General features: G+C 36.7%; 1 protein-coding gene across 1 annotated transcript in view; it reads left to right on the plus strand.

Moving 5' to 3' along the window:
* MOV10L1 (Mov10 like RNA helicase 1) overlaps window positions 1-12,324 on the plus strand; it is a 37,891-nt gene that overhangs the window by 4,787 nt on the left and 20,780 nt on the right. The window contains exons 2-9 of the mRNA XM_059816046.1: window positions 3,201-3,357; window positions 3,773-3,885; window positions 4,730-4,920; window positions 7,007-7,147; window positions 8,014-8,255; window positions 8,389-8,581; window positions 10,456-10,650; window positions 11,348-11,462. Coding sequence (XP_059672029.1) covers window positions 3,201-3,357; window positions 3,773-3,885; window positions 4,730-4,920; window positions 7,007-7,147; window positions 8,014-8,255; window positions 8,389-8,581; window positions 10,456-10,650; window positions 11,348-11,462 — 1,347 coding nt within the window. The remainder of the gene's footprint in view (window positions 1-3,200; window positions 3,358-3,772; window positions 3,886-4,729; window positions 4,921-7,006; window positions 7,148-8,013; window positions 8,256-8,388; window positions 8,582-10,455; window positions 10,651-11,347; window positions 11,463-12,324) is intronic.

Raw genomic sequence — 12,324 nt, forward strand, 5'->3', positions numbered from 1 at the left:
AGTGTGGTTAGCCTTGGGTGGCCCTCTGCTCAGTGTACTGTTTCAAGTGCTGTTTGGAGCTACTTGCCTTGTGTTTTGGAAAGATCCTAGTTCAGAAGTTTGGATTTCAGTTTGTTTGAAGTCAAGTCTAATTAAACTCTGCACTAAACAATTAGAGGTTCTGTTGCAGGCTCTACCAGTGGTAGTAGGAAGGCCATTTTGAGCTAGTACAAGAAACAACTTTACAGTTTTATTGGTAGAGGAAAATTAAGTTGAGAAATATCAAAAGAGAACTTAATGTTGGGAGTTTAAGATGTTTTCATGTGTTGAAAGCATTTCCTTAGGTTTACAGATTACTTTCAAGTATAACTCTGTATGTAACTTACATTAAATGTAAATTTACTAGTCTTCTGTGGAACAGTGTAATTGCTTATTCAGGTTCTATCCATATGAAGCCATACAAATTGCTTAGGAGAAAGTTTGATGTTCTCAGATGTTCTTGGTGAATGTGAAGATATGTCTGTCAGACTAGAGCAAAATACAGATTTTTTTTTTTTTACAGTGAGTTTTCATGTCATTGAAAGGAATACCATGTAATAATAGTTTTTTTAATGCAATAGAACATTACTGATTAAAAAATAGTTGTATGTAGTTTAACTGTAATGTTTGCAGACTCTGGAGTAGAGGTAGAGGCTATTTATTACTATCTTAAATGGTAATATTTATTATGTTCAATAAAATAAATCATATAGAAATTAGGATCATAGTATAGTTCAGATTGGACCAGACTTCAGGTGGACTCTACTCCAACCTCCTGCTCAAAGCAGGATCAGCTTATGGTCAGATACAGGTGACTCAGGGCTTTATGCAGTCAGGTCATGAAAACCTCTGAGGATGGAGAGAGGCTGCCTAGCCTCTCTGGACAACTTCTTCCATTGCTTGACTCTCCTGTGGTGAAATTTTTTTCATTATATCCAGCCTGAAGAGTTTTTGTTTCAATTTATGCACACAATGAAGGCTCTGTGTTCGTGATGACTTCCTGCTAGGTAGTGGGGTGCTGCTGTTAGGTCTGCCTGAAGCCAGGCTGGATGAGCCCATCTCTCTCAGCTTCCCTTCCCAGGGCAAGTGCTCCAGCATCCAACCACTGAAGTGGCCCTACACTGAACTTGTTCCAGTTGATTGATGTCTTTCTTGTACTGTGGAGGCCAAAACTGCACGCAGTATTATAGATGTCATCTTTAAGAGTGCTGAATAAAGGGGAATAATCACTTCCTTTAAATGGCTTTTTATGTCATAATGTATTTCGTAAGCTTTCTGAAATAAACTGATTTAGGCTAGTAATTAGTGTAGTCTAGACTAGTACACCTGTTGTTGGGGTTACATTTCACTTGTGTAAACAGAATAGTGTTGTTTAAAGTGAACAGTGTAACAGTCACTGCAATGGATTGTGCTGGGATAAGATCACCAGTCCTGCTGTTAGCTCGTCAATGGGTATATATGCCACCACAGCAGGTACATAGAAGGTGTCCCTGTCCTAGCCAAGGACGAGTCTCCCTCCATAAACACTATGTAAATTTTCAGAGGGTACTTTCATGTGGAATTTGTTGTCAGTTCCTTTGCTAAGCCGTTCTGCGTTGTAAGAGGAATCAACTTGCAGGCTAGTTCAGGTAGCTTCCCTCACCAGTTTTCATTTTGGGATGATGCCTTGGCATCTGGAATAGGATACATGTGATCAAGACAAAGCAGTTAACATTCGAACTGTTTATTCTTGCTTTGTAATGTACGTGTTCTTTGTGAAAATTGTGCCTCCAAGAAGTGCACCGCACGAAGGTAGTAATATTATTTAATAAGTGTAAAATTCTTCTTGATGTTTATGAAGAGTGTGGCTATAGGAGGACTGTTTTCCATCTGTGCATGAATGCTGATCTGTAAGAGGAAGATGCCACTGTATAGAGTCTTTTGCCAGTGTATTACTTTTTTCACATTATAAATTAAGAAAATACTTTTTATGCAAAGTTTCTAATCTTCATGTAGAAATGAAAACACTACAGCTAATTATTTTTTTTCTTTTATGTCCAGTTGTGGCTTTTTTAGATACTCCCTTATCTGCATTACTCTAGTTTTCCACTCAGTTTCTTTATTCTGGTTGTGAATTTGTAAACACGTAGCTTTCTGAAATAAGCTGTTCGTTTAATAACCTTACTTGTACACTTACACTACAGTTCATGGAAGATGTTATCCACAGGCAATTCATTCATTGTTTAATCACTGCAGAGATACCTTGCACGTGTTCTTTATGCTTTCCTACATCGTCATTCTCACAAGCCTCACAAAAGATGAATTTGATATCCCTTTCTCTCTTGCTTTATTGCACAGTATAGTTTCTCTACATACCATCTGCAGTCAGCAGTTTTTGCTTAACGGTAATGAGTGCTTCTGTCCAGTGGCATTGGCATTGTTACTGGCTCTGACAGTCCTTGTAGACAGCAGGAAAGCTCTGAAGAGCAAGTGTTTGAACTGCACAGTGGAGACTCCTGAACCCATGATGATGGCGGCCCTTTGGCAGTGAGGAAGAAAACTCGCAGTTCTAAGACTTCTACTAATTAAGAGCAGAGATGCTATATCCTTGCCCTAACATAGCTAGGGGGAAAAATGGTTTGTATACATCAATAGTTTGTAGCTTGTGTTCTGCAGAGGGCTGTTTAAGTAGGTAAACTTATATTTGAGGTGGTGATATGGAGAGTCTGTAAGAAGCAGCTCTTGAGATTTTTTTATTCAAATTATTAAAGAATGGCTATGGCGTAGTCTGAAATACATATAGTGTTTATAAATAGCATTTTCAAAAACATTTTTTACTTTCTGAAATAGTGATGTTCTAGTTCCACTTGTGTACAATCAGATTGCTGGGGGGGTGGAGTCCTCTTGTCAATATGAAGAAAATTCTTCAGTAGACCTAAGGGAGCATGAGAAAGATTTGACAAATCAATGTGTAATTATAGTAGTTGTCAGTGTTGCAGCATACAGTAGACTTCTTAAAAGAGAAGTTACTTACTGTTTTCTACTCTTTTTGTGTATAAAAATGAACAGCTACAGTGATTAGAATTGTCTAATAAGAAGATTGACTTCCATAAGCAGTTGAAATTCTGTTATTTATTGTAGGAATATATGTTTAACATATAAGTGTCAGCTGTTTGAATGTTGGGGTTTTTTTGTATTAATAGGTAGACACAGTCCAGAATACATGGGGAGACTCCGATCCTACTTGTGATGCTTCTGAACTAAATATGAAAATATTAATTGGCAATATTACCTCTGTCTCTAAGGATGGTGGCTATATTAATCAGAATACTTTTTTTGCAATGGAAGATGTCTGTGAAGGTGTGTAGGGGCTTTCTTGTTTGCTCTTCCTTAATTTTTTTTATATGTACAATAGAAATATCTTCTGATAAACTTGCAGTCTACATCCCAAATAAGTTCTAAGAGAGTGTATGTAGTGAAACGAATGTAGGGATTTGGGTGAAGAAAGCTACGTGTTCATTCTTACTGAGCATAACTTGCACGCAGTCATGTAAGCATAAGTTACATGTAAGCAAGTGTATTTTTCCACTAGCATCTCTTACATAGTTTGTTATAACCTACTGGGGGCAGAACTGAAGAGAAGTTTGAACTCAGTGGATCTGAATAATGCATTGTTCTGGCTGGTCATTTTATTCAACTTAAACTAGTTCTGTATGGGAGTAATGCAAATGTCATCAGTAGCAATTAAACTTGAGAAATGTTCTGGTTTACATAGGTTTCAAACCTTGCGAAGGTGACTGGGTGCAAGCAAAATATTTTATTAACCCAACAACATGGAACAGTGAAGCAGTTGCTGTCACACCTTTGAGATATAAGCGAGTAGACAAGGTAAATGTTCTGCACATTGTTTTTGGCAAGAGGAATCTGTGTGCAGTGGGGTTTTGAAGGTGGTTTTAAGTTGGTAATATTGGTAGATCTTCTGTAACACATCTTTAATTAAAAGATAAAACATAACAACTCTTCCATTTATAGGATTATTTCTAAAATAATAAAGCTTTTTGAAAAAGTATACGCATTTTGGTTAGAACTGGAAGAGTAACTAATTTACTGGCTATCAGTTGCTGATTTGGATGCTTACTGTTGTTTTAGTTACATTGGTTGTAGTGAGGATGTGTGGATTTTCAAATTTTTTTGAAGTAATGACTGGGGAATTTGCCATGTTTCCTTTAATTTATCCAAGTATTTTGGCTTAAAAACAACCGTTGTCCTTTTATTTTAATGGAAATACTTGTTCCCTCTAGGAATACATGTATTAGGTTTATGGTTTATTGTATTTGACTTAACTGTATATATTGAAAAATATTTATATGTCAAGCACAGGAAAAAAATTTCTTCTCTTGTGACTGGTAGTATTGAAGTACAAATTAGGTAAGTTGGTAAATCACAAGGCAGGTATGATGATTAAGTCAAACGTATGTATTGTAGTATGCACATAAGTGGAACCTAATGCTTATCTGAAGTATTTGTGTTTCTTTACACTTTTAAATCTAAAGACAAGAACAGTGATTCAGGGTTAGAGCTGTATGTTAATCTCCTATGAATAACTGAAACTTCAGAATGCAGCTCTGTTAATGCTAGAATGACTGTTGCAGGAAAAAAACTATGCAGTGGTAGTATGCCTGTTAGCTTAAGTGGATAATATCAAGTAACACTGAATAACAAACTGTTACAGGTTCGCATTTCCAGCATCTGTGGAAGAAGTGGTACAGTAGATGACAGTATATTTTTCACTTTGGATTCATTGAGACTTCCTGATGGCTATTCACCTTGTAGACATGATCTAGTGAACACGATTGTGGTGGAGAGCAATCAGTCATGTTATATTTGGAGAGCTCTCTGCTTGGTGCCGGTCAGCCAGGATGGGTAATATTCATTCTTTCATCCTCTTTCCAATTAATAACAAGTAGAGATGAATTGTAATTACGCAGCTTAAATTTTGTTGCGTCTGTTAAGTGAGAAATACTGGGAATTCTTCACTAGCCGACTCGAAGGCATGGTAGATCATTGGGAAGATCAGAGTGTGCTATGATTTGGCCCTTGCTTTTTCTTCCTTTCCAGGAGGTGGGGACATCTGTGCTTACTAGAGAAGCAAAACTAGTAGCAGCTGAGCTCAGGGATACTACTAGGCAAGGAAGAAATTTTACATGATCTTGTTAGAAAAATGCCAAGCTCATGCTCTTACGTTGTGTTTCCTCTAATCTGTGTTCTTCTAGTGAGGACTTTACTGTTTGAAAACCAGCAAAACTGATGTAAAATGTATGTTTCTTTCATCCATTTTGCTTAAGTTGTAGTGATTCTTCAGATATCTGTCCTAAACAGAATAGTTTAATGATCTGAAGAATAGAGATTTGTTGGGCTTGCGGATATCAAACTGAGAGGTTCTGCAGGCACCTTGGATGGCATGTGTGATGTGAGGAGGACCTGGACAGATTGCAGAAAAGGCTGGAAAAAGTACATGATGTTCAATATGGAGAAGAAGCGAAATTTTGTGAAATAATCAAATGTAGACTGGGCAACAACCTGTCAGTAGCAGTTCTGCAGCAAATATCTGGAGTTTGACTTGTGAGTTTAAGCATCTGTCCTGTGAAAAACACAGATACTGCCCAAACATATACAAATAGGGCTATTACCTGTAAAATCTGTCACTCTCAGTGCTAACAAGGCCTTGGTAGGATTACTGACTGTGATTCTGCAGGCCAAAAATAAGCTGTTGACCAATTGGAAAGTCCAAAGGAGAGCAAAAAGGACGTTCTGGTAGTCTTTGGGAGAACTTGCCTTGTTCGATCTCTAGGAAATATAGCTAAGGGCGATACATATGTCTTCAAAGGAACTATGAAGAATGGAATAAGCTGTTTTTACTGGAGATTACGGATATAATAGATTCACATTGTACCTAGATGGAGCTTGAAATGTTTACTCCCTTTGCACAACAGTACAATTTGTCACTTATTTTTTCAGTTGGACCTATTTTTAATGATGGATTTTATGCAGAAAATTATTACTAAAGCCAAGTTACAAAAGTAGACCTTAGGGTTGATTTCTCAGTTTTAGTGTATTTCTTACCATGTCAAAAAATTGTGGCAGCTTAAGCTGCAATGGGAGACATCTAGTGGGCTTTGCTAGTAAACTGATGTAGCTAATAAAGAACAGCTGTAGTAATTTTCTATTTTATTATGTTAGATAACTAAGGAATACTCAGGGTGTGTAAATATTGGCGAGATTATGAAAATATTTCCAAGTTATTTTCATGCCACTTTATCTAACTGAATAGTTTCTTAATTGTAGAATAGAAACAAATTTTTAAATGGTTTCTACAGGTAGCTGACACTGTGAGGTTAGAGCTCTGGTCACTGTTTCAGACAGGGAAGAGCATGTGACTTTGGTTTCATAGGCATTTTTCATCAATAGTATATGTGATAGTTTTTAAGGGTGCTTTTTGCTTTTCAGCTTTTTTGAATTTCCTCTTCAGTTTGCTCCTTTCAGACTGTAGCAGTAAGCAGAAGACATAAGTGTTGGGGCACATGTTGAAACACTTCCAGTCTAGTCATTTTATCTCGTAAGCTCCAGTGCTAATCAGGACTCTTGCTAAGGAGCTGCTCTTTGTGTCTTGGTTGAGCTCCCAAAGAGATCCATAACAGCTTCAGTCACCTTTTGATTCAGCTCTTCAGCAAAGATTAGCTAGCTTCTTAATCATTTTAGGCTTGTATCCAAAGTTTTATTGTGCTGCTGACAAAAGGCTTGTTGTTTTTAATTTGCTGCTTAAATTAGTAAAGGTAATCTAATTGTCTTGAAAGTATAAGTAGCTGAGAAAAAATGAACCCTCTCACCTGATTCTTCCTAAGTACTGTGACTATGCTTTGGTATAGTGATTCTTAAGCTTGTGCTGAATCAAAGATATTTGCTGAGTCTATTTGTGTTTCAAAATTGCTGGCTAAAATTATTTTTACAGACAATCTCAGTCTAATGGAGTCAGTCTGGATGACCCTTATGAAAACTTAATGAGAGACAAAGGAGGGTTGGAAGTATCAAGAATGACTCATTTTGGAACTCTGAAGCAGGGAGAATCTAAGAGAATGATCATTTGGATAGAGTAAGCCTTTCTGATTGTTCTAAGCTTTTCTTTCTTTCTTTCCATCACTCCCATAGTCTATAAACCTGTCTTTCATACAGAAGCCTCTCATAGTTGAGCCTGTGGTTCATGGTCTTCAAGTAACCTGCAAATACTATGGAATTAAAGAGAATTTCATATTGAATTTAATGTCTTTAGGATAGCCTTTTCATTGAGCATCTATTTTGCAGATAGTGCTTTGAGACTCCCCCAATCCTATGGGTTTTTTCAATCCTAATAAAATCCTTTCTGGAATGAGGATTAAAGTAAATGCTTTTACTTATAAGTGTGTTTAAATTAAACTGCAGATACGCTGCCATCATAAGTTGTAGAACAAGAGGACTGTTGCATGCTCATGTATTAAAAGCAGACCATTTTTTTTTTCTGATTTTTTTTTTTTTTTAACTTGGATGCTGAAGAACTATGTTCGTATAACCTTGAGGATTTTTTGTTTTGGTGGTTTTCTTTCATGTTTTGGGTTTTTTCACATCTGGGCATGAAGGCTCAAATGAAGTCACACCTGAATACCCTCTATTTGTTGCTATGTGCTCTTTCCTAAGAGTTAGTTAACCAATGATAAATTTTAAGTTACCGTAGCTTTTTTTTATTCTCAGTATTTCTGTATGCTTCATATGGTAGTTGATGTGACCTAGAAATATTAACATTTAGCAGAGGTTCTAGTTCTCATGAGTTAGAAGCAGCAGCGCAATTTCTTTCTGATAGTGGTTACGAAATAATGGTGAACTAAGCTGCTACAGACAGTTGTATTTGACTTCAGGTAGAATTAAGCTTCCCAAGAACATTAACTATGTGTTTAATTATGTAATTAATTACATAACTGCTTCTAGGAATAAAGGGAGTGTACCACAGTCCTTAATCAGCTGCAGATTAGCTGGATGGGTGAAAGACAAGCAATTCAGTTTTCAGATTCCTCAAAAATGTGAGCACAGTCCAGAAGCGTATCTGTCATCTTTTCCGATAAATCAAGAAAACCCCTCAAAAGCTGCAATTAATTCGTATAACCACAGTGGAGAAACAACATATGAGTCATTGAATAATACATCCATTATGAAGAATGGAGTCATTCCAGGTACAGTGAAATGTTAACATTTGAATGCTGAGTGTTAACTCCTCAGAAGAACTGTAGGTTTGTTTGAGAAGACTTCCCTATGCTAATGATAGCAATTGTGGTAACAGAATTTATTATAATCTGTTTACTGCAGGAGTTAACTCTCAGGATACAAATTTATCAATGACAAAAGAAAACTTTTCCTTGCTGAAAGATGAAAATCTACATAATGGAGAGAATGAGCAAAGAGAAGATGTGGAACAACCAATAAAGCACATCAATATTACTGGAGAAATTGTTATACCACCAGGTGGAAAAACATTCATAGTGATCATATGCACAGCTGTGTAAGTATTTCTTTCCATTGGTTCTGCCTGATATAATGGAAACAAGTCATAAAAATTGACTTAATAGTTCCCTTATTCTGGGCACAGTTGCCTTTTTGGTGTGCAATAAAGCCAGCCAGTACATATTAGAAAGAAAATGGTAGTAGTAAATGAAGGAATATAGCAGGAGTAGATAACTTCTCTAAAAAAACACAGTAAGGTGAAGATAATGCCTACAGCTGGTTATATTCTTTTCAGGAAACTCATTGCTCCATGAGCACTAGAGCTAATGCAGGTTTTCTGGGAATTTTTGTGTTATGTCTGATATGTTTCTTCCAGTCTCGGTACCCTGACGTCATACTCATGTTGCTACGTTTCTCGATCTCAAGCTTCCCTGTCCTGTGATATTAAATGCAGGTTATGTGTGCTGAAAGAAAAAAGAAAAAAGCTGTCTTCCTTGAAGGTGTAGTTTATAGAGGAAGTGGTTTGCAGATCTTAAAAAACCCTTGAAAAACAAAAATATTTTGCTGTACAAAGTATTTCATGGATTTAGTTAGGAATAAAAAGTGGCTTTGTGTGAGCTCTTTCAGAATTCAAGTAGGAACCTCATGCTGGAAAGCTTACTTTCATGTACTTTTCAGTTACTTCCAGCTGTAGCTTTATAAACGTTGTGTACCACAACCATTGATTCTCATGGTCATAATTTAAAAGTTGGAGAGGGGAAGACAAGGTCAAATGGTTTCATTCATCAAAGTAACACTGCATTAACTTTCACACTACTTCTGTTACCATTTTAAGTAGTGAGGCAAGGGGTAGAAATAATTTCAGGAGGATGATTTAGCTGCAATTTGAAAGATAAGCTGCAGGCATGGCCTGCCTTTGTGGAGAAAGATGTGTAGAAAGAACAATGTCTATTTCACTGTAGATCTGTAAATGCAACAAAGTCTGAGAATCTTCTAATAATACAGAACAATCCACACAAAACTCCATGGGAGGCTGCAGCATGAAGGTAACAAGTGCTTGCTGGCCACTTAAGAGACCATAGTGACTGCAAATTTAGACCGTAAATCTGGGCATTTCAGTGTCTGCACTGAGTTCATGTATCAGAGAAAACAAGGCTATAGCTTTAACCTGAGCAGATAGTGTTAGTTGGCATGGAAAAGTAGTACTCCTGCCAAAGAAAAAGTAAGCTGGAGTCCTGGGATGCTTTTGTTTCAGGCACATAGTAACAGTGTTGGATCCATGTAGTTAGTGCTGAGGAGAGAATTGGGTTCTGGGTAGGGCTGGGATGAGTTCATTAAGGGATTTCAGACCAGATGGGGTGTGTTAGATCTTTTGTCTTAAGTTCCTTAGAAACCAGTCTGAAGAAACTGTTCCCTCTGATCTTTTCCCCTGTCGCTCTCCAAGCACCACTTACACGTATAAAGAGCGTTTTTCAGAAATAAAGGTTCTTTCCTACTTTCTCCACTGGATGTGTTTACAGTTAGGGTTCAGTTCTGAGTAGCCTTAAGCAAGGTGGAGCAAAGCTGTTGCTTGAAGGGATATGCTTATCTGATGGAAACGTTTGGCTAATCTTTTTCATTAACAGTAATTCCAGGATGTTCCTTGTGACAGAAGTATTAATTCTGTACCTAGTATGTTGAGGGGAGGGATTTTGCTCTTTACCCAAGTTTTTGATGAAACTGGGGTTTTGAGATTTTTACTTTTTTTTTTAATTATTTATGATACCTGGATTGAATCAGGGTGGGGAGTGAGTGTAAGGAACTACCTTAAGTTAGCAGTTGTCATATGTTACTGAAATGAGAATCTACAATTTTACTTTAAAAAATACTTACAACTGGGGAAAATAGTGTGAACATGATGGTTTTAAGAACATAATTTCTGCTTACTTGAAGAAATCCTGGATACAGTAAAGAGCTCCTGTTGCTTGGTTTTTCTGATTTTACTGTTGGACGCTATATTGAAGCCACTGTAACAAATGAAGAAGAATTACTAATAGCACCTGTGGAACCATTTTCTCCAAGAAAGGCTAAAATTATTCCAGAACCTCAGCCAAGAAAGACAACAGTGGTTGCCCCTAAATACAGAAGGTACTGTAAATTAGAGCAAAAAATAACACTAACCTAATACTGCTCTATTTGGTATTGCTATATCTGTTCTGTAATGCTGACAAAGAAAATGTGAAACTGGGAGGGTCTGTACATGTTTATATATGTATGTTGCAAGCAAGATAATTGTGGACATCACTGATAAAAGAGGTTGGTTTAGTAATGAACTGCTTGATTTCTTTGTAGATTTGTCAGACAGGAGCTCTTTGTACTATATTATGAGGTGATAAACAAGATAAACACTGTTGCATAGTAACCTACAAGTAACACAATTGTGTTATTAAAAAAAAGATAGAAAATCGGAAATAGTTTTCTGAGAGAGTTAGCTTCTTAACTCCTCTAGCAACTTTGACATGTATATCTGATGTTTCCCACCTTTCATTCAGAACTTTTAGTTTTGCAAATAAGCTTCCATTATACTTACAGTATTTGCTTAGTTATAAAAATATCATTAAACTGAAAAAGCAGCCACACAATATTTTCAATGATCTGTAACTGGAATGCTTATGTTTCTTCCCAGTATACCAAACTTCTCAACTGTCACTTTGAAGGAATCATTGGGTCTGTCGTGTGCATGTGGTTTGGTTTTATAGCCTTGATGATGTGACATGTTAATTAGCTGGTTTTCACATACATAGTTTGACAAAGCTAAATGATATGTCACACATTTTTGTTTTAGAAGTCATAGAAAGCAGTTGCCAAGCTTTCTCCCGCATTATACCATACCAGATGAGTTAAGAAAATGTGTGGAGCGGAAGTTAGACATACTGACCTTTCAGCCTCTCCTAGCAGAGGTATGCAAGTATAGGTTTATATAAGAAAATATATTTTATGTGTGTTCAAGCTGGCCTTAATTTAGCAAAAATCTGCAGCCCTTAGTGTAACAGAAGATGACGTAATACTGTTACCAAGTAGACTTAAGACTTTAGTCTGTATCCTGTAACTTCTGTGGGTTTCAGTATGTCAGAGAATCCAAGCTTCACAGAAGCACAAAAAGATAAATGTGAAAAACTGAAAATGGAGCAGAAGTATACTGGGAGGGGGGGAGGGGGCGGGCAGGGAGGGTATATTACAGAAGCTGAACCAAGATTGCTCTTCACACTCACTTTTTAGGCATCATTGGAAAGGGGTTTTTGGGGCGTCAGACCAGTAGTCCAGTAGTTGTTCCGTAGCAAATGAAAGCAGAGATTCTTAAGTTACTGCAGTAACAGAGGACTTTTTTTTCTCATTGTTCAAAAAGTTTTTTTAAAATCCTCAAATGTAATTCACTACAGCTTGTTCAAATTCTTCCGGCAAGTATAGTGATTTCAGAATACGTATTGGAAAAAAAACAAAAAACAAAAAACCTGAAGTCTAAACAAGACTATTACAGTGATTCCTTCTCCAAAACTTTGTACTGATTTTTGGTAGAATATTGCTGCAACTTACTTTTTTCCCCTAACTTTTTAAGGACTTATAAACTGGGCCTGATACTTTATTTTTAAAAAATGTAAAAGGCTGTGTTGTCTGCTTTCTAAACAGCTCACAAAAAAACTGAGGTCACAGCATTAAGATAGTACGTTAGTGATCCTCTCTCAAAAAGACGATAAAGTTCTGTAGTGTTTGAAATAATAATTTTATACTGAAAGCTTACCATTAATGGTAACTTTTTTTAAC

This window comes from Gavia stellata, chromosome 4 (genome assembly GCF_030936135.1).
Source record: "Gavia stellata isolate bGavSte3 chromosome 4, bGavSte3.hap2, whole genome shotgun sequence".
Classification (NCBI taxonomy): domain Eukaryota; kingdom Metazoa; phylum Chordata; class Aves; order Gaviiformes; family Gaviidae; genus Gavia; species Gavia stellata.